We start from the raw sequence: 27,227 nt of genomic DNA, 5'->3' as shown, positions 1-27,227 counted from the left end.
GCTGCATTGCGGCGTCTGTCCTCGAAAGCGGAATTGGAACGCTGTGCTCTTCGTGATGTGCTGTGCGAGCAGCGTTATCGGCGCAATCATTGCCACTGATTCCACAATGGCCAGGTACCCATTGAAAAACAACCTCGTGACCTTTTTGTTGGACATGATGGTAAAGTTAATTGGTCATGGCATCCGTGTCGGAGAACTGACTGCGTGCACTGTAATGCCGGTTTTGAATCACAGAACACAGCCCATTTTCTAGCTCTTTCACATTCTATGAATTCCAGTGCTCGACGCAGGGCCGTTAGTTCTGCCGCCGTTGAGGTCGTGACATGCGATGTCTTGAAGCGTAGAGTCATTCCTCGCGTTTGTATAACCACGGCACCACCAGAACTGCACGACGTAGTCGATCCATCGGTATAGATGTGCACATGGTTCCTGTACTTTTCATGCAAAAGAAGTAAGCTCAGCTGTTTTAGAGCAGGGGCCGGTAGATCTGTCTTCTTCTGTAGTCCTGGAATCATTAGATGTACTTGTGGACGGCTCAAACACCACGGAGGAAACGCTGGCTTGGCCGCAGGTGCGTACCCTGAAGTAAACGACGCACGATGTGCACCGACAATGCCGCTAAATGTCGAGCAGGGCCTTGCAGCAGTGAGGCTTGCCAAGTGGTGGGAAGGGGTCCTAGCACAATGCCTGAGATACATACGCAGTGTCTCAACGGTAATGTGCGTCGTGATTGGGTAATACTGCGCAAGGGCAATGGTTTCAGCCGTTGATGCACTGCGTGGTAAGCCAAGACATATCTTAAGGGCTTGGGCTCGAATACTTTGAATCATACGCAGGTTAGTCTTGAAGGTGTTGGATATTGCAGGCAGGCTGTACCGCAGGAATCCAACGAACAACGCCATGTACAGCTGTAACATAGCGTGTACAAATACTCCCCAACTTTTTCCTGCAAGGAACCTGAACAGGTGACAGATAGCAGTCAGCCGCTTTTTCACGTAATTCACGTGCGGAGTCCAAGATAGGTCTCCGTCAATTACGACTCCCAAGAACCTGTGACTTCTGCTGTATGGTATAATGTGCCCGTCAATAGATACGCCGTAAGCAGACATTCGCTTCCTCGTGAATGCCACCATTGCGCACTTCCCGCATGAAATTTCAAGTCCTTGTTCACGAAGGTAGAAGAAACTTTTCAGGGATAAGTAAGGTGGACCAAGCTCTTTTGCGCGCTAGGAAAATTTAACTGCTTGTATTCTTTTTAATTATGCCGCATTTGCAGCGTCACAATCGGAGGGTAAACGCCGAATTCCAGCTGTCATTGTCCATTGTTATCTAAGTATAATAGCAAAGTAAACGCCCACTACACAAGGTTGGTAAATTCACTGCTTAATTCCTCCCTCACACGATGCTTCGCACAACCCTGTTTAAAAAAACGCATATTAAAACAATTCACAACGGAATAGCGAAACAGAGCACTATAAATGTTTGCTATAAATGAGCGAAAGTATTTATATACAAATCACAGTGTACAAAGTGAGAATTCAGCTCTTGCATAAAGCGGATAAGATGAATAAATGTCAGCATCAAGGAGGGTGATGAATAAGCAAATCAATCAACTCCTTTTGAACATAGGTCCGATAATTCACTGCGAATATGTATACAGACCACTCATTACAATCTTTAATGCATAGTTCTAAAGGCGAGTTCTCGTATTTGTTCGTACGTGCGTACGTGCGACAAATACGCTATAGAATGGCTTGTAAGAACTGCCATCGACCAATCGTCGTAAAACGCAAAACGCTCGCGTACAATTAGCGAAGGCGGCCGCCCAGTGGCGAACAGTTCATACAAACAAAAATAGTTCTGAATTCGGCTTTCAAAGTCGATATAAAGTAAGCTGACAACGCTGATAATAATAATGAATAATTAGTCTTGCTCTACAGGCTTTCGTGATCTATATAGATAACCTTTATTCGCATTATTATAATTATATCATCAACAGCAGCAGCAACAAGATTTTATGACCACTGCAGGATGAAGGCACCTTCGTGCGGTCTCCAACTGACCTTGTCTTGCGTCAGTCGACACCCTCCTATGCGTGAAAGTTTCCCTAGCTAATCCCTTCACCCCAGCCGTCCGCCACCCTTGATTTCTTTTTCGTTCCCTCGCCGCCCATTCAATTACTCTGATCGAATGCCAGTTATCTGCCCCACGCAATGCATGGCTTGCCCAAATTCGCTCCTTTCTCTTAATCTGAACCAGAATAACAGCGACCTGCCGTGGTAGCCGGCTGTGCCGTTCTGCTGCCTAGCATTGTTTTGCGGGTTCAATTCCCTGGAGCGGCGGCGGCACTCCACTCAGGGCGGAATGCAAGAATTCTAATTTAACAACGCTAGCTTTAGATGTGGGGTGAAGAACCCGAAGTGGTCAACATTTTTCCGGAGTCCTTCACAGCGGCGTCGCTCATAACCCACAGTTTCGGAACGTTCAACCCGGCGATTCTTAGAATATCGGCTGCAACAGCTCTCCAATACATACTGCCGTCTGCCTGTCCCTTAATATCGTTTAATATGCCTGTCCCTTACACACACACACACACACACACACACACACACACACACACACACACACACACACACACACACACACACACACACACACACACACACACACACACACACACACACACACACACACGCACGCACGCACGCACGCACGCACACACACACACGCACACACACACACACGCACACACACATACACACACACACACACACACGCGCGCGCGCGCACGCACGCACGCAGGCACGCACGCAGGCACACACGCTTAGTACTTACTGTATACACTCAACACTACTTGAATTTCAGAACAGACATTATAAATATATGTAGCAGAAAAGCGAACGTTGCAAAGCAGCCTTGATATATACTTGCGCACAGGGTTAATATGCCCTGAGATGGTAAAAAGGGGGCCTGTCACGATTCAGTTCGATGCGGCACGAATAATGAGCACGCGATCCTAACATTTGCTATATGTAACGATTGCTTTTGTTTGTGCCGTTTAAGACTAAAGAAAACCGCGGCCTAGAATGACGCTATTCGGCCTATTTAGAGAATATGCTGTTCTAATTATTTTTTAAATTACAGTAAAAGCTCGTTAATTCGAACCGCAAGGGGAAGCCGCTTCAGTTCGAATTAACGAAAGTTCGAACTAACGAAAGTGAAGGAGAGCAACAGTACACTGCGATTTGGAAGCAGTAGGGCATGTCAGAAATTTGGCGTGTCAAAAAGTGATGGCGTGTGCCGCGGGCACACGCCATCTTGAAGTCGAAGCTCTGGGTCCGACTGTGCCACACTACCGATGTCCACCGAAACGAACGTTAGCCGAGGCTTAACACCATCACAATGAATCGCGATGGCCGATACCTCCTAAGCTGAAAACAGACGTGCACAACCGATGAAGACTGCCGAGACAAAGACGCTGAACATGTGAAGATGGCGAAGGCCCTGATTCGTTGGTTCTTGATTGCAAGCGCAGCTGCGACGTACTTGATTCGCTGTGTTACGATGGCGCTTGCCGTGCCATCTCCGCACAACATTAGCAGCTGTACAAGATTTGCAAAGCCTCCGAGACTCGCAACGGGCATGAAGTCTCGGAAGTTACGTAGAACGGAGAGGCGGCAGCCGCCGCTGCCTTCTGGCTGACCACGCGTCGGTTAGATTTTTTTCCGATTTTGCCTTCTCTCGCCGTTCTCTCCGTTTCGGAGGCAATACAGCCTTGTGTGTAGTCAGTAGGCGCGTTTCTCTGGCCGTGTGCCAGGCGCGCGTAGTTCGAATTATCCGTGAGGGAACCTTCTCGCGTTCGAATTAACGGACTTTTTTATACATACACTTCTGTGGAGCTTGGCCGGACCAAATCGTACAGTTCGAATTATCCATAAATTCGAATTATTGAAGTTCGAATTAACGAGCTTTCACTGTATTTTCTTTTCTATAGGCTTTCCCCATCGTATTCTATATCTCATTTACTGTGGTTAAAAATGTATTTGACGCTTTCGTGTGCGATACGTATCTGGAACAAATAATGGAAAAGTCAAAGAATAACTGTCTTGGTCTCAAAAGAATCGGCAAAAGAAATGGGAGAGCGACGGAGATTACCGATAATTTTGCAGGCTACTTAATGCATCAGTAGTTATGGGCTTAACGTATGGGTTAACCTTATGTTAAGTGGAATTATTCACCCTTTTTAATGCCAATACCCTCTTAAGACCAACGGGCTTATCTAGAATGCCAATGAATCATGTGGAATTCTAATACGTTTAAAGCGCGAACGAAGACGGGACGACAAGAAACACAGACAAGCGCTTGCCTGTGTTTCTTGTCGTCCGGTCTTGATTCGGGCTTTAAGCTTAGACTATGGAGGACCAACTAGCCCAAACAGCCACCCTTCATGTGGAATTCATCTATCTCCAGATAAGCGCAAGTGCTAGCTTGCTCAAGTTAGCAAAACTGCTAACATGAATGAATGGCTAGCTTTCACTTGAAGAGCAGGAGAAAGCGGAGAACGTTGAGAGTAATAGAAGGACCTAGCGGCGCAAATGCACGTCGACTATTGATAGTAAGAAGTAGGACAGGAAAGAGTGAATGAACACACTATTTACATTACAGTTCTGATACGACAGGTTAGGAGCATGCCCGAGTGAAAAAGAGATCGAGAGAAACGAAGAGAGAAAGGTAGGGAAGCTAGCAAAGGACGTGCCCGGTTGGATAGCCTACACTTGGAGAGGGGAAAAGGGAAGGACAGATAAGAATCGAGAGAAAAGAAAAATGATAGTCAGTCATTCACAGTCAGTCGCAGAGGAATATCCACTGTCACAAGCGTTCATACAATGGAGTGTCAGTCAAGAAACGCAGAAGGGCTTTTGTGGCCCTTTGCATGCAAGAACGCATAGGCCATGGTCCATGGATCTTTTCTTCGAAAGCGCTCTATGCCTAGCAGGTTGAGTTTCACTTGTAAAGTACGTCCTTGCGTGTCAAAGGACAGGTAGTGACACAGAAGGTGCTCTAGAGTCTCATCGCACCCGCACAAATTGCACACCACACTGTTGGCGATTCCTATCAGGAATGAATGGGAATTTCTAAATGCGACGCCCAACCACACGCGACACAGTAAAGTTCTTTCGGAACGGGAGGGTCCAGGTAGGTGAAGTCGCAAGTTAGGGTCGAGAGAGTGCAAGCGTGAGTTGGTGAAACCCGGTGAATTCCATCGTATAATTGTGATGTGGCGAGCAAGTGATTGAAGTTGTCGCGTAGCATCAGTCCTTGAAAGTGGTATAGGAACCCGCTGATGTTTTTGGTGAGACGAACGCGCAGCTTCATCGGCGCTGTCGTTGCCGACAATTCCGCAATGGCTTGGCAACCATTGAAATACAATGTCGTGGCATTTCTCGAGCGCGTGATTATGAGCGGGCCTTATTTCGTACGCTAGCTGCTTGTGAAACCCATGACGTAGGACAAACTGCCGAGTTTGTAGGGCTGCATTGGAATCCCAGAAAATGACCCTACGATCGTCTCGCGGCCCGCCGGCGGATCACCTGAAGCCTCTCCAATTCTTGGTCGAAATCTGTGCGTCTTGTAGATGTTGTAAACGACCGCGTGGAAGCCTGCGGAGCTTGTATTATCATGTCTTCGAGGGGCTCGGGATGGTCATGTCTGCACTTTTCCTCGATCGAAATTCGGTACTCTTGCCAGTCTATCTGTCTTGAGAGCACAGCTTAAAGAGAACTGTCAAGTACTCCGATAGTAATGTTGGTAGGAATATGGTCACTGCCATGAATTTCAATATCTGTGAACCATTGAACTCTGGAACTTAAACTATGCGACACTAATGTTAAGTCCAAGCAGCTACTGTAAGACACTCCTCGGAGATAAGTCGGGCGCATGGACGATGGGGCAATTACCGACGCACAGCTGCAGCCAGTGACGTCATGCACATACTAGTGCAAACAAATTGCGAGCGTTACCTGTATGGTATGGTACTACTCGCGATTTGAAAGAAAGGCGTTGCTTCAATTGAGAGAACACGGGTCTTCTCCACGCTACCTTTTACGCCGTAATCTGAACGACCTGGAATGATTAGGAAAGTTCTACGCGTGTTGATTGCGCTCCTCCGAGACACTGAATTGATGAACATTTGGTAAAACATCGTTGCTAATGGCGTAAGAGATAAGCTCAGGCGGAATAGCCGGCCACACACACCAGTATAAACCCGCCTGCCGCAAGACCACCACAAGTTGTACCTGTCTGGCGAGACCACAGGATGGTGACGTCAGCTCTGCTTGAAACTGCAGAGATAGATAGATAGATAGATAGATAGATAGATAGATAGATAGATAGATAGATAGATAGATAGATAGATAGATAGATAGATAGATAGATAGATAGATAGATAGACAGACAGACAGACAGACAGACAGACAGACAGACAGACAGACAGACAGACAGACAGACAGACAGACAGACAGACAGACAGACAGACAGACAGACAGACAGACAGACAGACAGACAGACAGATAGATAGATAGATAGATAGATAGATAGATAGATAGATAGATAGATAGATAGATAGATAGATATAGATAGATAGATAGATAGATAGATAGATAGATAGATAGATAGAGAATTTATTGACAGGAAAGACAGAGAGGTCGATCTGAGCTAGTGCGCTCTAGTCTGCTGCTTTGCACTGGGGAAGAGGGAAGGGGGGTGAAAGTGATGATGATGATGATGACGATGATGATGATAGAAGTGGGGAGTGCTTATGTATATGAGACAGTTGTCTTGCTAGAGCCGCTCGTCGAGCTTGGTGTCCTGCAGAAACTTCAACAACACTTTAGTTGCACTCACTGAAGTTGCAGTGTCAGGCCATGGGTCGAGGATAGCTTCCCCCGACAGTGGTTGCCCGCCAACGCTGGCTAGGAAACTTTCTAAGGTCTTTCGCTCCAGCATATATGCTAGGCAATCGCACAGTATGTGTTCCAGTGTTTCAGGCATCTGGCAGTGTTCACAATCAAAGCTGTTCGATTGGCCGATAAGGTGCGCGTAGCGACGGGTGAAAGCAACGCCCAGCCGAATCCCGTGTAGCAGTGACGTTTTGCTCCGCGTAACCTTCGGGGGCAAACAGAATTTACCGTCTGGGTCGATCATATGCGTAGGCGTCTGTGAATGTTGTCATCGTGGGCTCTGCATGTCGTTGTAAGGTCCTGCATGAGTGGCTTGGTCATGGAGTTGGTGTCAGGTCGCGAGTAGGCAATCCGTACTTCATACTTCATCAGAGGAAGAGAAGGCCGATCTTGACTCGCTGTCAGCGAGTTCATTGCCAATCACACCATAATGACTAGGCACCCACTGAAAAGTGATCACGTGGCCACTTAAGTCGGCACTGTGATCAAGTTCGGCGATTTCCAGCACGAGCAGGAAGTATGGTTCTTTCTTTAAAAAGCATTTTAGCGCCTGTAGCGCTGATTTGTCATCGCAGAATACCGTCCATTTATGAGGTGTCTGCGGTCTCATAAAATGGACAGCCTTCCATATTCCCGCAAGTTCCGCAGCCGTAGATATCGATTTGGGGTCTCATCGAAATCGCCGAGTAATTCCTAGTTGTGGGATGACAAATGCGGCCGTTGTGCCAGATAGCGTGACTGAACCATCGGTATATACTTGTACAGTCCCACTATATAATGTAAATATATGAGACAGGGTGAGCTCTTTCAAACCAATGGAGGAAACGTGTGATTTCTTCATAATTCCGGGTATCTGAAGCCTCACTAGTGCTCTTGGCAATGTTCATGGAGATGTGCCGGGGATGTTGGTGGCCAAGAACCTTGCAGGTATAATGCTTGCGTGATGTGGAATTGCTTTAGAAAAGCCACAGTCAAGGTTGGTGCTTGGAAGTGTTGACAGAGGATGGTGCGAGTGTCTGGTCAGCAGGCGAAGATAGGTTCGCACAGGTTCACAAGACCTGTATATGTCGATTGGACAAGCCCGTGCTTCCACTATTGTGCCCTTAGTTGACGTGCAGCGTGGCAAGCCAAGGCATATCCGCAGTGCTTGTGCCTGAAGGCTTTCCAGCGTTCGTATACAAGATGATCCCATGTTAGATAGCACAGGCATGCTGTAGCGTATGTAGCCCACAACAAGTGCCTGGTACACTTAGAGCAAACTTCGCTCAGAGAGGCCCCATCTCAGTCCAGATATTACACGAAGAACGTGTATGAAGTTGGTCAGTTTAGCTCTAAGCGCAGTAACATGTTTGGTCCATCCAAGAAAGATTGCGGTCTATTATCCCGCCAAGAAAACTGTGGTGGGTGACTAAAGGGAGTGCCGTTCCGTCGACAACGATTGGATATTGTGACATTGATATGCGCGTGAATGCGAACACTGCACACTTAGTTGCTGAGAGTTGCAGGCCTCTACGGGGCAAATACTTCGCCGTGATGGTAGCCGCACGTTGAAGCCTTGCACGCACTTATGGACGTGTGACCACAGATGACCAGATACAGATATCATCCGCGTACGTGCTGATATGCGTTGTTTCAGGTAGCTCGTCTGCAAGGCCCACCAGTATGACATTGAACAATATTGGGCTCAGGAAGCCACCCTGCGGAACACCCCTGCGAACGTCCTGTCTATCAGTCTCGCCATCCGAAGTGGACGTGAAACTGGTGCGGCCACTGAGGTAACTGTGCAGCCATGCATACTTAAGCTGCAGAATTATAGTTAATCATGCGTCTTAGAGATAAGGTTATTAAATTGTTGCCCTTCTGACTGACCTCCTCACGCCACCTTCGTTTTGTTCTTCCTCTGCTAGAAATGATCCAGAGTTATAACATGCATCACAATATACCTCTAGCAAGTCTGTTGTTCGCATTTCGTTTCAACGACAAATCAAAATTGCAATGCGGATTTGTTGGTACGCCATCATGAAATACTACCGTAGCGCGAACGAGACGAGGACACGTGAAGAGCACATGAATACTTGCTGTGTTCTTGTGTGTTCATCTGCTTTTCTGGTAACCTCGTCTTAGCGGTACGGTAGTATTGCCAGAGAGTAAAAGAAAATCATATACAAGTCTCATTACGAATTCAGTTCACCGCTCAACAACAATCGACTTAAATGTCTAATATGATCATCAATGAAAAGACGCTGTCACCACGAGTATTTTGATAACTGCTGGGTTGCCATCATTTTCTTTCTCTCTTTGATAACCGCTCATCTTTCAATAATATTGCTCCGTGTTCTTGTGCGCATATTTACGTACAAACGATAATACGTGTAGTTCCATGTTCATATTAGTGTAAATAGTAAATGCAGGATGTACTATGAAGTCAGCGGACAGCAGTAGTACAGCAACCCTGTGAACTTGATCTGAACATTTTAGCACAGATTGCGAAACCGCGCTAAAGATGTAGAGATAATCTGCTACATAAATGTGAACAAAGTGCTCCTAGTACGTTGATTTCAACGGCTTGGGGTCATGTGTGTCTTCATATCATTGTGCACATGTATGTGGGAAATAAAATCGGTCAAAATGCGGTAGTTTAATTAAAACTAAATTCTGGGGTTTAACGTCCCGAAATTTGCATAGTACGTTTATGAATGGCGCCGTAGTGGAGGGGTTCCGAGTAACCATTCAAGTTAGGTTAGCACAATAGCCTAAGAGAAATGCCTCCTCTTAGGATACACACATATACTCCTCTCAAGATACAGACAGCTTTTCCGCCATAAATTTCGAAACTAAAGTCAAAGCCTTGCCAAAGTGTCCATGCGGCACACAAGGGGCTCCGAGGCTTGAGTGAGGAGCAGTATATTGACCCTATAATGACCCTATCATTATCTAAGGCTCTCTAGGGACATTGGTTCTCCAAATGGCCCCGGTACACATCGTAGTGAATGGTCCATCGACAGGTAAAATCACGTGTCCTGTGACTTCTAAATCCTTGAAAAATACCACATAGATTCGCATGTTAAAGCACAAAATCAACATAGTGATGCCCACAAACATTTTTCTTGAATTCCCTTGCATGAACTCCAATCTTTCGCTTATCTCTATTCTGTTTCCGTTTCTGTTATCGAGTGTATTTCCTGGCCCTCTGCTCTTTTTATCTGAAGGTTCCCCACACAGACCGTGATAACTCACCTACCTTTCAGGACATTGCAGTTTCATCGAAACCTTCTCTACAGCAGTAGGTCTAGCTTCCCACGCATATATTATAGTCAGCACTGGCGCTACTCTTGAGCTGCAAACATTTGACAATCTAATATCTCGAAGCGGATTTGAAGAATTATCAATACGCTCTTCAGTAAACTGCTTGGTAGCTGCTGAAGGATATAGCTGCCGCTAAAAGGATGTAGACACATACAGAAAGGCACTTTTTAAAGCGAAGCTTTATTTGCCTATCCTACTGGGCTTGGCGGGCTGCTGCTGCTGCTGCTGTCCGCTGCTCTGTCGGTCAGTATATCTCGGCGGATGTGTTTCTGGATATATACATATGCATAGATTATATGTGCGCGGACTGAAGTTACCAGCGAACGGGCTTATAGTGTAACCCTTGTATGCTGACCGGCAAGGTAGTGCCAGTAAGCGCATATCTGTTCTGAGCAAAATATTAAAAAATAAATAAACATAAAATAGAAAAACATTCCTACATATAACATGACCATATAATGTCGGCTGACACGTATCTGTAAAGCACACCCATGTGTTAATGGCACCGCGCCATTATGTGCAAAGGATTCCTTGATTTACGTCATTTTCTTTGACTTTGCCATTCGATAGGTGCCACTGGGTGTGTGCCGCATCCTTAGCCAATCCTCATGAATGTGCCACTGTGACATTATTATTATTATTATTATTATTATTATTATTATTATTATTATTATTATTATTATTATTATTATTATTATTATTATTATTATTGAAACATACAAGCGCACAAAGGAAACAGGGAAGGAGCAAGCTGACATGCCACCGTGAGGGGCACAACGCCTGCCTACTGTGTCGGGAGGAGGGAACGAAATGAGGAGAAGAAAATAGGAAAGAAAACAGGAAATAAACAAACGACAGAGACACAGACAAAAGAAAGTAGGAACACGGAAAAAATGTCTATAAACGGGAGGCCAAATCAGTTTTCTGCATGACAGTTAGCAAGGCTCTATGGGCCTGGTCGCGTTGAGCAGCACTCCCTCTCGGAAACAGGCAATCGTCAAGGGTCGTACACTTGAGTCCGGTCAGTCCATAGTCCTTAATTTGCATTGCACGTTGTGTGACGAATGCCGGACACTCCAATGTAAGGTGTTCAAGAGTCTCCCAGGAGCCACAGGACGTACACGACGGACTGTCCACACGTCCCTGACGATACAAGCGTTCGCGCACCAACACAGAGCCAACTCTTAATTTCACTAACAGTGCTCCCGCACTACGAGGCAAGCCATGGCCACGAACACGGGGAGGGAACGAGCCGTTTGCAACACGGTGGCCTGGATGCTGCTTTAGGAGGGATCGGCGGATTAACACACGGGCGTTGTCAATCGTACAAGAAATTTCTGGGCAGTCGCTCCCGTTGTGAGCACAAGTTGAAGCGAGACGATCAGCCACTTCATTTCCAGCAATACCCACGTGCGAAGGTATTCACTGGACAATGACGGGCACCCCACGAAAGGTAATTTTGTCGGCGGGCTCTATTATAGTGCGTAGAATTGGGCTATTGGCATCCTTTATCAAGAGCCTGCTAAGGACAGCAAGGGAGTCTGTAAGGATGACGACCTTCGATGTGCTTATTTCTTCGTGTACGTACTTCAGAGCAACATCAATCGCTGCCAGCTCCGCAGCTGTTGATGAGGATGGATGAGGTAATCGGAACGCCCTTCTTATGTCAGTCGAAGGCGAGAAGAAAGCTGCTGCAGCGTCGATGCTTACCGATGCGTCCGTAAATAATTTAAAATGGTCTCCATATTTTTTCAAATAAATGCAGCTGGGCCAACTGGAATAGTGCCTAAACGGGTTGGTCAGACTTTTTGTGTATCTCGGGAATCGAAAGATGAATAGAGAAGAGGCATTTATTGTTGTGTTCCTTCGGAGTTGTCAGTGAGGTAGTATTTTCTGAACTGCCAGCAACGACAACAAACAATGCCGCCATTTTCCCCATGCGAGAGAACGGTCGCTGAATTAGCTGGTTAATAAGTGCTAGTCCATCTGATGCTCGGTGCAGATGATCTACGTGACATAACGCTCTCTAGTGTGCTTGCAGCCTCAGGGGCAGCTGGTGTGCTTTAGTGAGCAATGGAACAGACTGCGCCTCACGAGGTAAGCCAAGAATGACTCGGAGTCCAGGACAAGAAGTCCTGGTGCTTCGAAGCACCAGGACTTGTCAAACAACGTTTTCACAGTAACACTATGACGTAAGAAACACATGGTACATACAATATAGAAGCTAAATGACTCTACTATTCTCTAGAAAAAGTATCAAAAATACAAATGATGCTTTCGCCTAATAACGCAGTCTCTAATCAGCAGGTGGTACATACATTGTGTAAATGCATTATCACATATAGTCACAGCAGAACAGTCAACATAACATAATCCACAAACACATACATATATACAGCGACATTGAAATGAAAGGAATAATAAAAGCGTTAATAACGGCAAACGATGCCGCTGTCTTCAAGAAAAGTCTTTAGTGCTTTTAAAGCGCTCTTCTGCAAGGACGTTGCTGGCCTTTGTTAAACTGAAAGGCCTGCGGTCTAATGTAATTAGGGTTGAACTAAGTCGGCGTCTTGGTGTGTCGTGATGTGGGCAATCTAGGAGGAGGTGATGTATATCTTCGTCTAAAAATCCACAGTCACATTCGGGGTTCCCGTACGGCCAATTCTGTGTAAGAAATGTTTTGTGTATAGGCAGTGTTAATCGATGAATAAGGGTTTCGATATTTCTGTTCGATAACAATGAAAATTTGAATTGAATAAACGGATCAATATGATACAAATCCGAGCTCTTCGAATTCTGATCAAACTACGTATTTCAAGACATTCTGAAAGACGTTGTCCTTATAATATATCGAAATTCATTCTTTGATATTGGGAGCGGAACCACATTATCATTGAGGTGTTCTTGTCGTGCTGCTTAATCGGCTGCTGAGTTGCCAGGAATGTTACAATGCCTTGGTATCCACGGGACTGCAATTTCATGCTTTGCTTGCCTAGCCTTCGTGAGGTCTTTAAGTGTTTCGTATATTATACTATCACTAACTGTTTTCATTTCGTGCTGCAGAGTGATGTTAGAGCCGCCTGTGAATCACTGAAAATTACCCATCTTTGCGCATCTCTCACTGTCAATATAAATTTTATCGCACATAGGATGGCGAACAGTTCGGCCGTTCTGGACGAAGTCGCACGAGATAACTTAAACCATTCTTGTTTGTTGAGGTACGGCATAATGAATGGTGAAGTTGAAGAGGTTGCTCTACTAGAGCCACCTGTATAGACGTGTCTGTATCCTGAATACCGCACAGAATTCATACTTGTGCATTTAATCCGCATAATATTTCGTCATTTCTTTTTTACTTGCATGTATGTCCGTTAAGCGTTCCTTATCTAGTTCGTCACTATACTGAGTAGGCCAAAGCACGACACAATATTCGAATACACAAGCGCCCCATGAACAAATACGACGCACGTGCACTGTGAAGGCTCATTCACACCAGCGACTGACAGCGGTCGCGCGACCAAGTTGGTCGAAAAGCGACCAGTAAAAAATGGTCGCAAATCGTCGCTTTTCGCGAAAAGCGACTATTTTGGGCCAGTCGCTCGTTGCTCGATTTTTCAGTCACGCGACCATGGTCGCAAAACTTTTAAACCAATCAGCGGGGCGCCGAAAGTTATCTTGTGTTTTCACCAGGCGTCCTCCTGCGTCGCACAAAATACAATGTCTACGCCACCATGACAGGAATGTAACTGGTGTCTTGACTCGTGATGCTGGGGCGCAGCAGTTCCAGCAACATGTCGAATGTACGCGGTACCATTCGCAGGAAGCAAAATAGCAGCAAACGAATGCACAACAAGTATGCACCGATTCCCACACAAGGCGAACGAGAAATTAGAACTTACTCTCGATAATCATCGCCGTCATGCGCGTGGAGTTCGGGCAGGAGGCGGCTAGCGTGGCCGGCCACTTATCACGAACGGAAGCACGGGCGCACCCACTATCATCGCTTTCTCTTCGGAGGCTACCGCGCTGCCACAGCTGACACCACGGCAGAGCACACCAGCACAGTGACGACGTCTTCCTCTTTGCTCGAATGAAAATCCATGGCTGATGCCGGAACGCGAAGCCACAGAAGTGCGCGCGAACTGCGTAGATCCCTATATCATTTCGCTGAGAACGATAATCTGCGAGAATGCGACTTGCAGGTTGCGCTCAGCCGGGCTTGGCGGGGTGAGCATCGCCCGAATTCAGTCGCTTTGTTCTCCTGTCTGCACTACCTTGACCTGCTTGACCAATGCCTCGTAAGATAGCAGAAGGCCGGTGCACATGGATCCACGAAGTCAAGCTACATTGCCCATGGAATCTAGTGGGGATTCTACGAGCGTAGAGTTTCCTACAATAACTGCTAAAGGGAACTCGGGCGTTGCGATCGTCCAGCCATGCACCATGGCAATGGTGAGAAGTACATGGATTTGTCTGATCTTCGTGCTTGTGGCTTGAGACGTTCTTGTGGCTTTGTTTATTACACTTTTACCTGCCTTCATTGTCTGAAAGTTCAAAGCAATCTTTACTTGTATAAATGCAGAAGACCCCATGAACACGCATAACCACTACTAATTGCAGCATTGCAGCCTGTCGAGGTGGCCAAATCGAAACGCGCCAAGCATCTCAACGCGTTCGCTTGCCAGCGAGATATTTGTAAGGGTGTTCCATGGCCGGTTGTCGACGCATGCATCCGTAGCGTCGTGGTTTCGATATCTAGCTTCCGTACTAGACGTCCTGTGTTCGGAACCTGCCATCGGGCTATGGTAATGGCGTCTATTTTTTTTATTTATTTATAACACACTACTTTGTTTAAAATGATGAGTTTACAAGACCACAAAGCCGTTTGAATCTAGAAGGAAGAAGTTTAGGCGAATGCATGTACTAGCCATCATTCCCATGCTGGCTGAATTTTGCAGCTCTCATAGACGCCAGAGTTCCCTCTAGTAATCATTGTACGAAACCACATGCTCCCGAGTAAGCCGGGGGAATTTCGACGTCACCGCGTTCGTCACGCCAAGCTTGGCAATGAAAATTTTGGTCCTAGTAGCATGCCGCCTTAAAGCAGAGTCCACAGGCCCGCTACATAGGAGGCGTTGTCTTGACCGCGCGATAACAGAAGCGAGAGTGCGGCCCCAAGAAACTTCCGGTCACGTGCCTTATCAGTCTATTGCGCGGGAACACAGAGCGCGTTTTTAAGTTGTTCTAATGTGCGGATAGCCCATCTTTAAGTTTTGATATAAAAGACATGCGCATTACGCCTCAAGGCTAGTACATATTTCTCGTATAACTTACGGCAACTTTTACTTGTAAAATTGTCGTTATGCACAGAGAAAAAGTGCTGAAAATCTGCGGGCTTAGATTTTAACGCACTCCTGCCACTCGGTATCGCCGCCAATGCCGCCAGGCCATCAAAAGCATTCACTGACTGTGCACAGAATGTAGATGCCCGTGATTTCTGTGTGTGCGTGCTCTCGTATACATGATCATATTTGTATATACACATCTCATAGCATCATTACAAAACTATGTAAAGTGTATCTGTCACATCATCATTGTACATAACCATTGTGTACAGTGTATATATCGAACATCATTTTATATATGTGATAATTAGTTTATGTGTAACTGTGTGTTGCCGTGCGTCTATGTGGTTATGTTAGTGAGGGAGGACTCGGACGCTACTTTGAAAACGTGCCTATTTTGTACACGTTATCGTGCTGGTGGAATTGTGCCGTGATTGTGACTCAGTGTTCGTATCGTCTCTTGTTGAAATAAACTTTTTCTAAACACATCAGTGAGCAAAACTGGAAGCCGTCCAGGGTCTATGTCCGTAAAAAGCAAAAGGGTCTTACGTTAGGCCTTCGTCTACCGCCTGACTTATCTCGCTGCGAGGCGGCTTTCGCTTGAGGCTGGTCGTCGCGTTTACAAACGCCCATACTGCTTTCGTATCGGCAGTGTGGGCAGTGCCTCGTGAGAGTTTTGGGGCTGAGACAAATTCATCCAATAGATCCTCTGCTAATGCCCTTCTTTAATTGAATAAGAACAGTCTCTGCGTAACAGGAACCCCAATATAGAAATGAGGAACCAGCAGTATACAGTATTCTACAGCCGTGTCGTATTTGACGAAAACACTGCCTTACACGGTAAGACCATGGACGCTGTTCAGTGCTCGAATATGTAGGCGAAACACGATTGCACGAGTGAGTAAGTACAGAGTTACGTCACGGAACGTTTGCGTCATTACACATTGCCGTTTTCAGCTCACGGACGACGGGCGGGGGAATGTTGATGGCGCGAGCGCAAACGGTGCAACGTGCCACCAAAGTTAGTATCCTGCTTACCTCCGCATCCACAGGCTTTGATGGCTCTCAGAGTCACGTATTGGCTGCGGGCGTGGCGTTGGTAGTGTCAGCATGCATTCCAAGGAGGTGACGCTACCGTTAGTTGCTTTTGGGAAAACGGAACTAGTGCGCACGCGGCCACAATACAATGGCCGGACTCTCAAAATTTATCTTGCTTACCAGCTGTTCGCGAGAGGTAACGCTCTCAAACAAAATTACACCCTTTGGCTTGTATCTTGCCACACAACAAGAAACGTCACCTCTCTTGTCCGCATTTCCTTTCTTTAACGCGGAGAGCCCGGTACTTCCCAGAAACGAACGGCATGCGCGTTATCAGCATGATATAGCATTCCCGAGAGGAAAGTAGCGGGCGCGGCGTTTTCAAGAAGGAAACGCAAGCAAGGCAGGTGACGATTATTGTTGTGTGGCAGATATACGCCCCAAAGGGTTAAACTTTTTTTAGAGTGTAGAACCATCGATAACATGTGAGAGACTATCGATATATGCAGGCGCGCCCTGCGCCGAGTGATAATGTTTAATATTTGTTGGCCGGGGAAAAGTGGTTACCGGAGAAAAATAAGTACAACTGTCGATATTCGATTAGCAGTGTAAGTGTCGTCAGAGGGACTGCTATTGGCGATTAGGCGATAATTAGGAACGGATGTATTGGCGAAAACAACAACCGATATTATCTACTTCAAAAGAATATGTCGCGAAACTGTCAACTAATGCCATGATAGAAATTACGAAGAAAGATGCACAGGTGCGCAATTAAAATTAAATTAAATTATGGAGTTTTACGTGCCAAAACCACTTTCTGATTATGAGGCACGCCGTAGTGGAGGACTCCGGAAATTTCGACCACCTGGGGTTCTTTAACGTGCACCTAAATCTAAGCACACGGGTTTTTTCGCATTTCGCCCCCATCGAAATGCGGCCGCCATGGCCGGGATTCGATCCCGCGACCTCGTGCTCAGCAGCCTAACACCATAGCCACTGAGCAACCACGGCGGGTAGGTGCGCAATTGCGAGCAACTTTTCATGACGCTATTTATGATTTTTTAGGCTTCTAGAATAAAAAGCCTAAAAAAGTAATAAGCCAAAACAAAGTATGTCAAGCCTAAAAAAGTCATGACATACCAACTCGCCCAAACTGCCACCGTTTTAAGTATTATTTATGTTCTTGAACACATCGTTTCCTCGCGTTATTGTTAAGATATCAACCTATGTGATAAATAAAAAAAAACGCACTTTGCTAAAATTTCACCCCTGATATGTTCATTTCACATAATTATTGCTAGTAGCTCTCATTCCACAGTGAGAGTGTGTGTGTGACGGAGTTGGGGGGGGGGGAGGGGTGGAAGGAATAGGGTGGAGGTGCTACGCCACCGCTCATTTGCGACCACTACGCTGCCAAACCACATCAGACTCAGGAAAATCCAACCAGAAGAATAGGAATCCCGCTGTAACCTTCCCTTCTCACGTCGCTACTTCTGTTACCGTAGTACAAAAGACGGAACAATTGCCGGCCCATTTGCCAGACAACTATACTCTAGAACCGCCGCCCACGCTACATTCACCCAACTGTCTTCAAAGAAATTCGGAAACAGACAATGTTCGTCGTTGCATTTACCCAGCACTAACATAAGTTCACTAGCTTGGTTTATTCAAAATCAAATGCACAGTCGAGAGCAAAAGTCTAGGGACCACAGGCGTCAAGAAAAAAAAAAGCTTTTTTTTTTGTTCGGTCTACGAATGAAGCCTTAATTGAAGTGGACCCACCGTAGTGGCTTAGTGGCTTATAGTGGCTTTGGTGTTGCACTGTTGAGTCCAAGGTCGCGGCATGATATCCTGGCTGCGGCCGCAGCATTCCGATGGGGGCGAAATGCTGCAACACCCGGCCGTGCACTGTGTGTGCATTGGGTGCACGCTATAGAACCCCGGGTAGTCAAAATTAATTCGGAGTACCCCACTACGGCATGCCTCATAATGATTCGTGATTTTGGCACGTAAGATCCCAGAATGTTTTTTTTAAATTTATTTAAGTGGTACAGCCTACGTGTGCCTGTTTCACCAACATCATGCACTAAGAGAATTCCACTTTGCACAATTGTTCCAGAAGAAATTAGATTTTTTTTGTTGGTACCATGACCTCTAGATTTTTGCTCTCGACCGTACATATGTAATGACAGCAGGAGAAGAATACAAAAGCTAAACAAGGAAAGTTTCCTATAGCGGGAACGTCGATTGTTCTTTCTTCTTTATTTCCAAGTGTTGATTATGTGACTTACAGCAATTGTAGCCAGCATCTCTGCTATAGCAGCAGCAAGTGTCGTTTCTGAGATACACAGACAGCCGCCCGTAGCACGGAACTGGCATCAACTGTGCTTCTGGTATATCGCAGCTGCCAGAACTAGTTACACCTAGCTTCATCAGCGACCACATGGCGGGAGTGGAAGTTTGCCAACTTAGGCAACATACAATGGACGGCGTCGAGGTGAGGCAATGAAGTAGTAGACAGTATATTTTTTTTTTCGTTTTCGCCGCATTATTAGCACGGAAACTGGCATGAAACACTGAGGCAGCTTATAGTAGACGAGGGCGCCACCGCATAGGCGGGAATGGGGCGCATTCCCAAACGTGCACTCTCTACGAGCCCCAGTTCGTGTGTTGCCATAGACTGATTTTTTGTCGTAACACTTAAATATAATTAGGTGTCCTTATTTTTTATACCACGCTGTATGAGGCTAAATACACGAATGGTTTCAAACATGCATGAAAGAGATTTCCCAAAGGTCAACAATAATACAAATAGAAAAAAAAATGCAATAAATAACTCGATAATTTGGGACAAAACCGAAAGCTGTGAGATACAAAAGTGCATTACAAAAACGAAAATATGCTACAATACAGACCGGATAGCGCTTCTATACACAGGCTGCTCGGACAAAGCCTTTCTCAAGTGACATATGAACAAGCGTGCAGGACCACTGCATGAGCGTCAAGAACTCATGGCCACGGCAGTAAGTCGCCGTGAAAGTGAGCGCCGTCACAAGAATCGTAAGCTCTCGAACAGCACCAGGTCCGGACTCCTACGGCGCTGTTCGCGTTTTCTACTACACGATGACAATATGAAAGGCGAAAGCAACGTTTTCGAAAACAAGATAACTGTGTTATTTGATGCTCGATGGCATGTAATGTTTACAATTCATATTCCCTTTGGCGACATATCTCGGCTGAGCCTTATTACTGCGTTAGGTAGTTCGGGCGTAGCGAACTAATATAATCGAATGCCGCGTTATAAGCAACATAATGTCTGGTCTCTTTTACATGGGTCACTAAGCGTGAGCTATTGCATTGGCCTTTGTAACGACAACTACTTCCGTTCTTTTAGACATACGAGGCTGGAATTTCTGAAGACTGCAATTACAGTTTTGTTTCAACCCCGTAAAGGAGCTTTAACATGAAATGGTGGCAATAGGTTGCGTTTTGTGTTAAGCGCATCTGTCAGTTTTGAGGCAATCCGAAAGGTGGAGAAAGATTTATCAAAGGAAAAAAAAATTGTCATCACAGTATAACGAACCTACGAAGCAAACCGTACCTGAAAGAAAGTTCTTTTTTTTTGCAGTTGTAGAACAATTCTCCTTTGCGCGAACCCGGGACTAGCGTCGTTTCGACGCGGTCGCTCAACCTAACCAGGAGGCGCGCTGATGTGACATTGGTAACAGCCGTGTCTCATTTTTGTACCTGCAGCTGGGTGGTTGCCGCTGCCTTTAATTTCTTCGCAGAAATGAATGGGCACATCCTTTTCTCTTCTCAGAGCTTCGTAACAGCAGTTCACTTCCTGCAGCTATCAATACTCGACCATTACCGCAGCAATATATTTTACAAATAATAGCGCAAGCTCCTGAACAGCTTAAGCCTGGAAATTTCTATGACACGAACCACATGCGGTTACCAGAATGAATGTTCTACTCATATCTTCAAAAAGTTGCATAGGGATGACCGCAACGAAAACTGTCGTACTCATTCAGGGCACGCCATCTGAGTGAGACAAGGCCTGCGCTAAAGGGGAATATGACTGACCTTAAAAATCTAATGTTCATTATAATTGCAACCACATGACGGCATATGCTACATTGTTTCATGTAACGTACGATCTTAGATTTCGCGCTAGCTGTACTTTAATGCCTAACAAATAAGGAGGTATATGATGCATAGAACTTGAAGAGTCGGAGTGAAACATGAAATGTCTTAAAACGCTAGTTCCAATGTAAAGAAGTTGATACAACAAGAACAGATTATATGTTCTGTAGGAACTCCAGTTCCTTCTATACCACTTCCTATCCTCAAGGAAGAGGTAGTCCTAATAAGAAACGTACGTATAGGTGGCGGTAAAAAAATCAATGCTAGGACGACAGGCGGTACGCAAATCATTGCAAAAACATGTGCATGTCGCCGCTTACGAGAGCGCTAATCTAACTAAATATTTTGGATACAATCGACATTACACTTAAAATGAAACATCATAAATTGCGAGGATGCATAATGTCCACGCCACTGCGAAGAGTGAGCTGCATAGCCGCGACTGTTCCTTGTTTAACTGCGTGGAAAAGTAACGGATTCCCACCTACGTACGACCTTTTTCGCCACAATTATATCGAGTCCCTGTCGCCATTGTTTCTACTTGCGCTTGTTATTAAGACAGAGAATGACAGCAAATAAACAGCAAAGAACGGTAGCTTTGTTGTCAGGGGATGCGTAACCGCATTGCAAAAAAAAAAAGAAACTGCTCGGAGGTTTGTTGCTTTCGAACGCCGGTATATAATCTTGTAGTGAATATGAAAATGTTCGATATGTCCTAGCCTGGCAGTGAATCAGTCTATCGGTTTGCGTGCTCTGCATTTGGCTGTAAGACATGTCGTAGGTAAAAAATATGTTGGTTTTCCAGCGTGATGCACTATGGTATGGCAGGATATATATTTTGTTAAATTGTACACCAGAATGCAACATCTTGTATTGTGTAGTTCCAGAGCGAACGTTTACTTTCGGCGGCGTAGCCTTGCAAAAGAACACGTTTGACGCTGATGCGCTTCCTGATCAACAAAACACCGCATAAGGACACACCAAAGCAAGTGAAAATGCGCGCTGTGCGCTACTTTGCGTTGTCGTCCAAGCGGGGGAAGGGAGGCAGTGAGTGTGGGAAGCGGAGAACTGGAATCGCGACGTCTGTGACGAGGTGAAGGTGGTTTTACAAGCCACGCGCTCAACTACGCAAGCTCTGGACCCAAAATGTATGATGAAACTACTTCGTAACTTCCTGTGTACACGTGCTTTGGATTCGAAGTCGTAGAACAAGCGAACATGCGTCACCGTTGAGCTCTTACCTTTCCCACTCAGCACGGTCTTGTCGCGACTGCTTTCAGTATTCTATTTACTTATTGCTGGCTCTGCAGGCAACTCATCCTCCAATGCAACCGCGACGTACGAGCGACATTCCTGAGGAACAGGCTACCAGAAGTCTTCGGCAATACTATATGCAAATCTTCAAAATCCGAGGCGCTCTATTCCGTTACAAGTACAGGTGTGCTTATTGGTGGCAGAATGAACAGCGACCTCTATTACAAAAGATTTCACGTGTACACACCATAGTTCGGATGATTTTAAGACAGTTTCCTTATCTTCTTTCCCATCAAAATCGTGCAGCATACTCAAAGGCCATCTAAGCGCCAGCCGATGAGACGCGGCATTTAAGATTACATATGGACAGTATGATGGCTTAAGATTGGACGATGCCTTCTGTGCAATACTGGTGACTACCATGAACAGCCAATGCACTTTGGGGCCAGTCAATCATAAGCCGTTTGGAGCGAATATATATATATATATATATATATATATATATATATATATATATATATATATATATATATATATATATATATATATGTCCATTTTTTTTTCGCGACGTTAAGTTACATTACGACAGTCATGTACCACGTTCACCTAAACGGCTTGCACACGTTAACCATACAGAGAAGGAAACTAAAGAAGCGCGTATAAAGCTTCAACGTGACCACTTCGCACAAGGTGTTACAATAGCAGCATTACGCCGGGAATTATTACTGGTTCAGCAGCTTATTGTTAGTTTGCAAATGGCGTATGGTATACTATAACAAAAAATGGCATAACACTTCCCAAATACTGCATTAGGAGAAATCAAAATAAAAAGAAAGAAGAAATTATTTTAGAATGTGATAATGCCCTTGTAATTATACTTTGAAAATCAACTATCTACATAGTACCTCCTCCTGGCAGCGACCTCTTTCTTACGTCATACAAACCTCTCTATGAGCACATGTGAGGGTAGAGGTCTAACGTTAATTTCATCAATCTTCAGAATTGGTACAGGCACTACTCTTCAGGTAATGTTGACATAATCATACATTATTATTAGCTACACTGCTGGTTGGCGCCTACGATTCGATGCGGTCACTTAGTGCGGCTGTTAGGTTATACACGACACCGCCCAGCAAGGAACTTACACGGCCGCTTGCATGCTTACAAAATGCAGATGAGGACACGTCTTTTGGCGACCGTCTCAATGTTGCGCTAATCAGCCTTCGAGATAACGGATTATTTTTTTTCTTTCCTTTTCGAAAAGGTTCTTTGTTGGACACTTCGGGTAGGTGTCCAACAAAGAGCAAAAGCCGTCTCTGCTCATGAATTCCGCGTGCACTTCTCTCGACATCTTTTTCTCCATGGGGGAAAGGGGGGGTGCAGCTCTACCGCGTCCGAGGGTGGCAGCCGGGCGCGAGATGCCTGTCTCACCGCACGCGCTTCCGTCGAGCACCGGGATTCCAAGCTCACCTGACGCCAATCCATGTCGTTCTTAGCCGCATGGAGTCGCAGCCCATTCACAGTCCGCGTGGCCTCCCTGACGATGATCCACTCGGGTAAGACCGGCGATCCGCCACGCGCAGTGGGTAAACCCGAGGTGCGTCGCTCTGTCCGCGTGGATGCTCGCCTCGCAGCGGGGGGAGAAAGCGCAACCGCACTCGGCAAGGGCCCGACTGGCGCTACGTCGCCGTGCAAGTGCCGGTCGCGCTCACGAACTCGCCGTCGCCCGAAACCACGCACGAGCCTCCCCCGCCGGGGGCGCCCTCCTCTCCCACGAGTCGCCCTCGCCCGATCTCGTTTTCTTCTCCTTCCTTGCACACTTTCTACCCGAGCCTTTGTCTCAGCGGCGCTTTCGAAACGTTTCGCGTACATACGCTGCCGCCTGGTCACCCTTTCCCATTGGCCCTCGCACTCGACCCCTCGGGAAGTTGGCGAAAATTCTAGGGAAGGAAGCTGCGGTGCGATACGGTTTGCGGTGAGGGCCGTTGTATCGCACGCGCGCTCATATACCGTCTGTGCGCCCAGTTTCGCATGCGCGGCGAAGTAGCCCAGAACAGAAGAGCCACTGCGCGCCGAAGTTGCAAACGCGTTCCTCCATTCAATCCATACAAGCATTCCAAGTAGGGCGCATTTACAGCCAGTCCGGTTACGATATCGCCAGATTCCAACATGACTGGTGCGGACGCGTTGCGCATTGTTGGCTAGCTATAGGATACACGCACTTACCATATACTTATCACATTATATATATATATATATATATATATATATATATATATATATATATATATATATATATATATATATATATATATATAACTAGGCCAACAGCATGGTCAGACAAACAATGACTGGCTTCACTAGAGCTCGCACCATGTACCATAGCCGCCGCGGTGGCTTAGCGGATATGATGTTGCGCTGCTAAGCACGAGGCCGCGAGATCAAATCCTGGCCGCGGCAGTCGCATTTCGATGGGGACGAAATACAAAAACGCTCGTGTACCACACATTGGCGGCACGTGAAAGATCCCCTGGTGGTCAAAATTAATCAGGAGTCCCCCACTACGGCGGGCATCATAACGAAGTTGTGATTTTGGCACGTAAACCCCCCCGACAATTCAATTTCTTGCCTATGTGCCAAGTCATCGTACAATACGCTGTCTTTCATAACGCGATCCTCAAGGCACATGTCAGTACCTGAAAGACGGCGTAAAATACATCACTGTGATGCTTTGCAATGCGTCATTTCGGCTATAGCCAACACAGCGAAGTGGGACGGTGCGAGTGACGCATGCCGCCTTTATAGCCATCATCTGCTTGTCGTCCCTATCTTGTGTCCATGTCTCTGTGTTGCGCTACACTTCATCCCAATACTATATTACTGACCAACTAGCCCACATCGCCACCCCCGTCATCTCAATGACGTCAACTGAAACATTGAGCGCAAAAGTGTTTCACACAAACACAGAATGTCGTGTATTGCATTTGTCGTACCTACTGCCTACGGTTACACCCTAATATGTCAGTGAAAGCGGTGTAAGTGTATTAACGTAACCTCATCAGAGAAATGATTAACAGTGGCAGAATAAGAAGTGCCGCTGTAGCCAACGTTTGGACGAGGGGAGCCTTCGTCAGGGCAGCCACTACTTTCCTTAGCAGCGTTTATGTACGCGTAGCTCAGTCTCCCCCACCCTCAATTGGGAAGGAGGTGGAGAATAAGCTGGTGCGCAGAGTAGGGTGTGGGAAGTTTTGACTTTGACTAATCTGCTCTGACTTTAATGTGTTGTTGCGTTCTTTAAATGTTATCTCGCATACATAATGGGGTTTGCGTGAGTTTAACATCGTGTTTGGCCCAGCCACTGCACGAAACGCGATGCAACGGGTTGTTCAAAAAGGTAACGTCGCACGAGTCCCCGCCATTTCGTCAGAACGGAGCCCTGAGAGAATACGAAAATATCCATTACCATATAAAAGCGCACTCCCCCTTCGTAGACTTGTTGTGAAGGTAGAAATTCAGGGGAAGAGAGAGAGAGAGCAAATGATAAAGGAAAGGTAGGGAGGTTAACCAGGACTGAGCCCGGTTGGCTACCCTACACTGGGGAAAGGGAAAATGGGACGGAAAGATTAAAAAAAGAAGAGCAAGTCTACTGGGGAAAAATTCAGGGGGAAAAAAACGAAAGAACTGTGAGTATGTGGAGGGGGGCAATGATATTTCCGATATTTAACTGCAACTTAGCTTTTTCATGTTCCTGAATGATTTACAGAATTTACTGTCCAGGTGTATACTAACCTTTACGCTCTTAGTGCAAAGTCGTACATCGGTATCTTGGGCTAAATAGATTTTGTCATTAACCGGCACCTTTTATATTGATTCCATGATTGGCCATCACGCCATCACGATTCTTACGAACCATCTTAGCACCCGAACTATCTTGCCAATCTAACCACAAGAGCACACGCAACGTTTAGTGTGACTGATTCTTCAAAGTGAGCTAACCTCCATGATATATTCGTTTATTTTTATCTTTTTCGAGCCTTCGAATTGTGCTTATGTTAGGTCGGGCTTCGCGTCAGCAGCACGATAATCCGGTGGTGCCTCACTCAGGCTCAAGCTCACCTTACGATTCCGGGGATTAGAAGTCTGACTTGCTCAATGCTGTGCTTACACAACTCAGTTTCTTCAGTTTGAGTTGGAAGTACAGCAAACACACGCGCGTCTATACTGACGGATCGGTTACTTCCACCAGCTTAGTCGGAGCTGTGGCTGTCCCGAAAAGATTAACGACAGCCCAGGTAAAGATTACCCATGTCACGACATCTACAAGTGCGTAACTCGCACCGACGCGAGGCGCCCTCAAGTATATGTAGCTTCGAGAATATTGCTTCATTGTTTTGAGAACCTCCGAAGCAATGAGTCATATTTTCTGACTCTAAACCACCATTACAACGTCTACAGTAAGTTCTCCGACGCGGTTACCAAAAAAACAGGTGATAGCTGAAATCAAAGAGCGTTATTATTAAATGACAAACAAAGAGGCCACGAAATTATCCTTCAGTAGTTGTGTGCTCACCGTGGTGTCTTGGCAATAATCTCGCGCAAATGAAGCCGCTTGAACATCACATCATGAGCGACACTCAATTCTGATCATACTTTCAAGGATGGGCGTTGGTAGACAACTTTGTTGACTCGCTCATTTGTTGTCGTTACGTAAATGGTAAGTCCCAAGTTTGACACGCACTAGACTGCACACATTTAACCCCTCGCTACAGCCCCCTTCTCCTATCGTAATACTTCTTTTGTCCTGTATAGGCTATGGCTCGGGATTGCGTTTGCGAAAGCCTACTCCACCCTCGTCGGAATGTCTGACAGTGTTGCGTAGGTTGTCTGCGGTCGCGTCGAGGTTATCGGCCACCTGTTGTATGACTCTATACTCAGTTCGATGCACAGGGACAATCGCTCTCCCTCGCATTAGCGCGATTTGACAAACCGCCTTTTGTCTACAGAGCAGACACTGCGGCATAGACCTCGCCGTCCATTGGCGTGCGAAGCTCTGAAGGCAATGATGCCTTTTTAAAGATCACCTGGCCGGGGTGTGATCACTTTTGAATTGGTTACATTTTCCTTTTGAGCGCGAGTGTTCATGAAATTTGCTCTTTCTCGCTGTCTTCTTTATATTCGT

The 27,227-nt window shown here is 46.1% G+C and overlaps 1 protein-coding gene across 1 annotated transcript in view; it reads right to left on the bottom strand.

The window, feature by feature from the left end:
- Positions 1 to 23,770, bottom strand: part of LOC135904820 (protein spaetzle 3-like) — a 109,478-nt gene extending 85,708 nt beyond the window's left edge. Inside the window, exon 1 of the mRNA XM_065435801.2 lies at positions 23,519 to 23,770. Coding sequence (XP_065291873.1) covers positions 23,519 to 23,533 — 15 coding nt within the window. The 5' untranslated portion in view covers positions 23,534 to 23,770. The remainder of the gene's footprint in view (positions 1 to 23,518) is intronic.
- Positions 23,771 to 27,227: the final 3,457 nt, after the last annotated feature.

The sequence above is a fragment of the Dermacentor albipictus genome, chromosome 1, assembly GCF_038994185.2.
Source record: "Dermacentor albipictus isolate Rhodes 1998 colony chromosome 1, USDA_Dalb.pri_finalv2, whole genome shotgun sequence".
Taxonomy (NCBI): domain Eukaryota; kingdom Metazoa; phylum Arthropoda; class Arachnida; order Ixodida; family Ixodidae; genus Dermacentor; species Dermacentor albipictus.
Note: the sequence above shows the minus strand (reverse complement) of the source record. Positions and strands in the feature narration are given on the sequence as shown.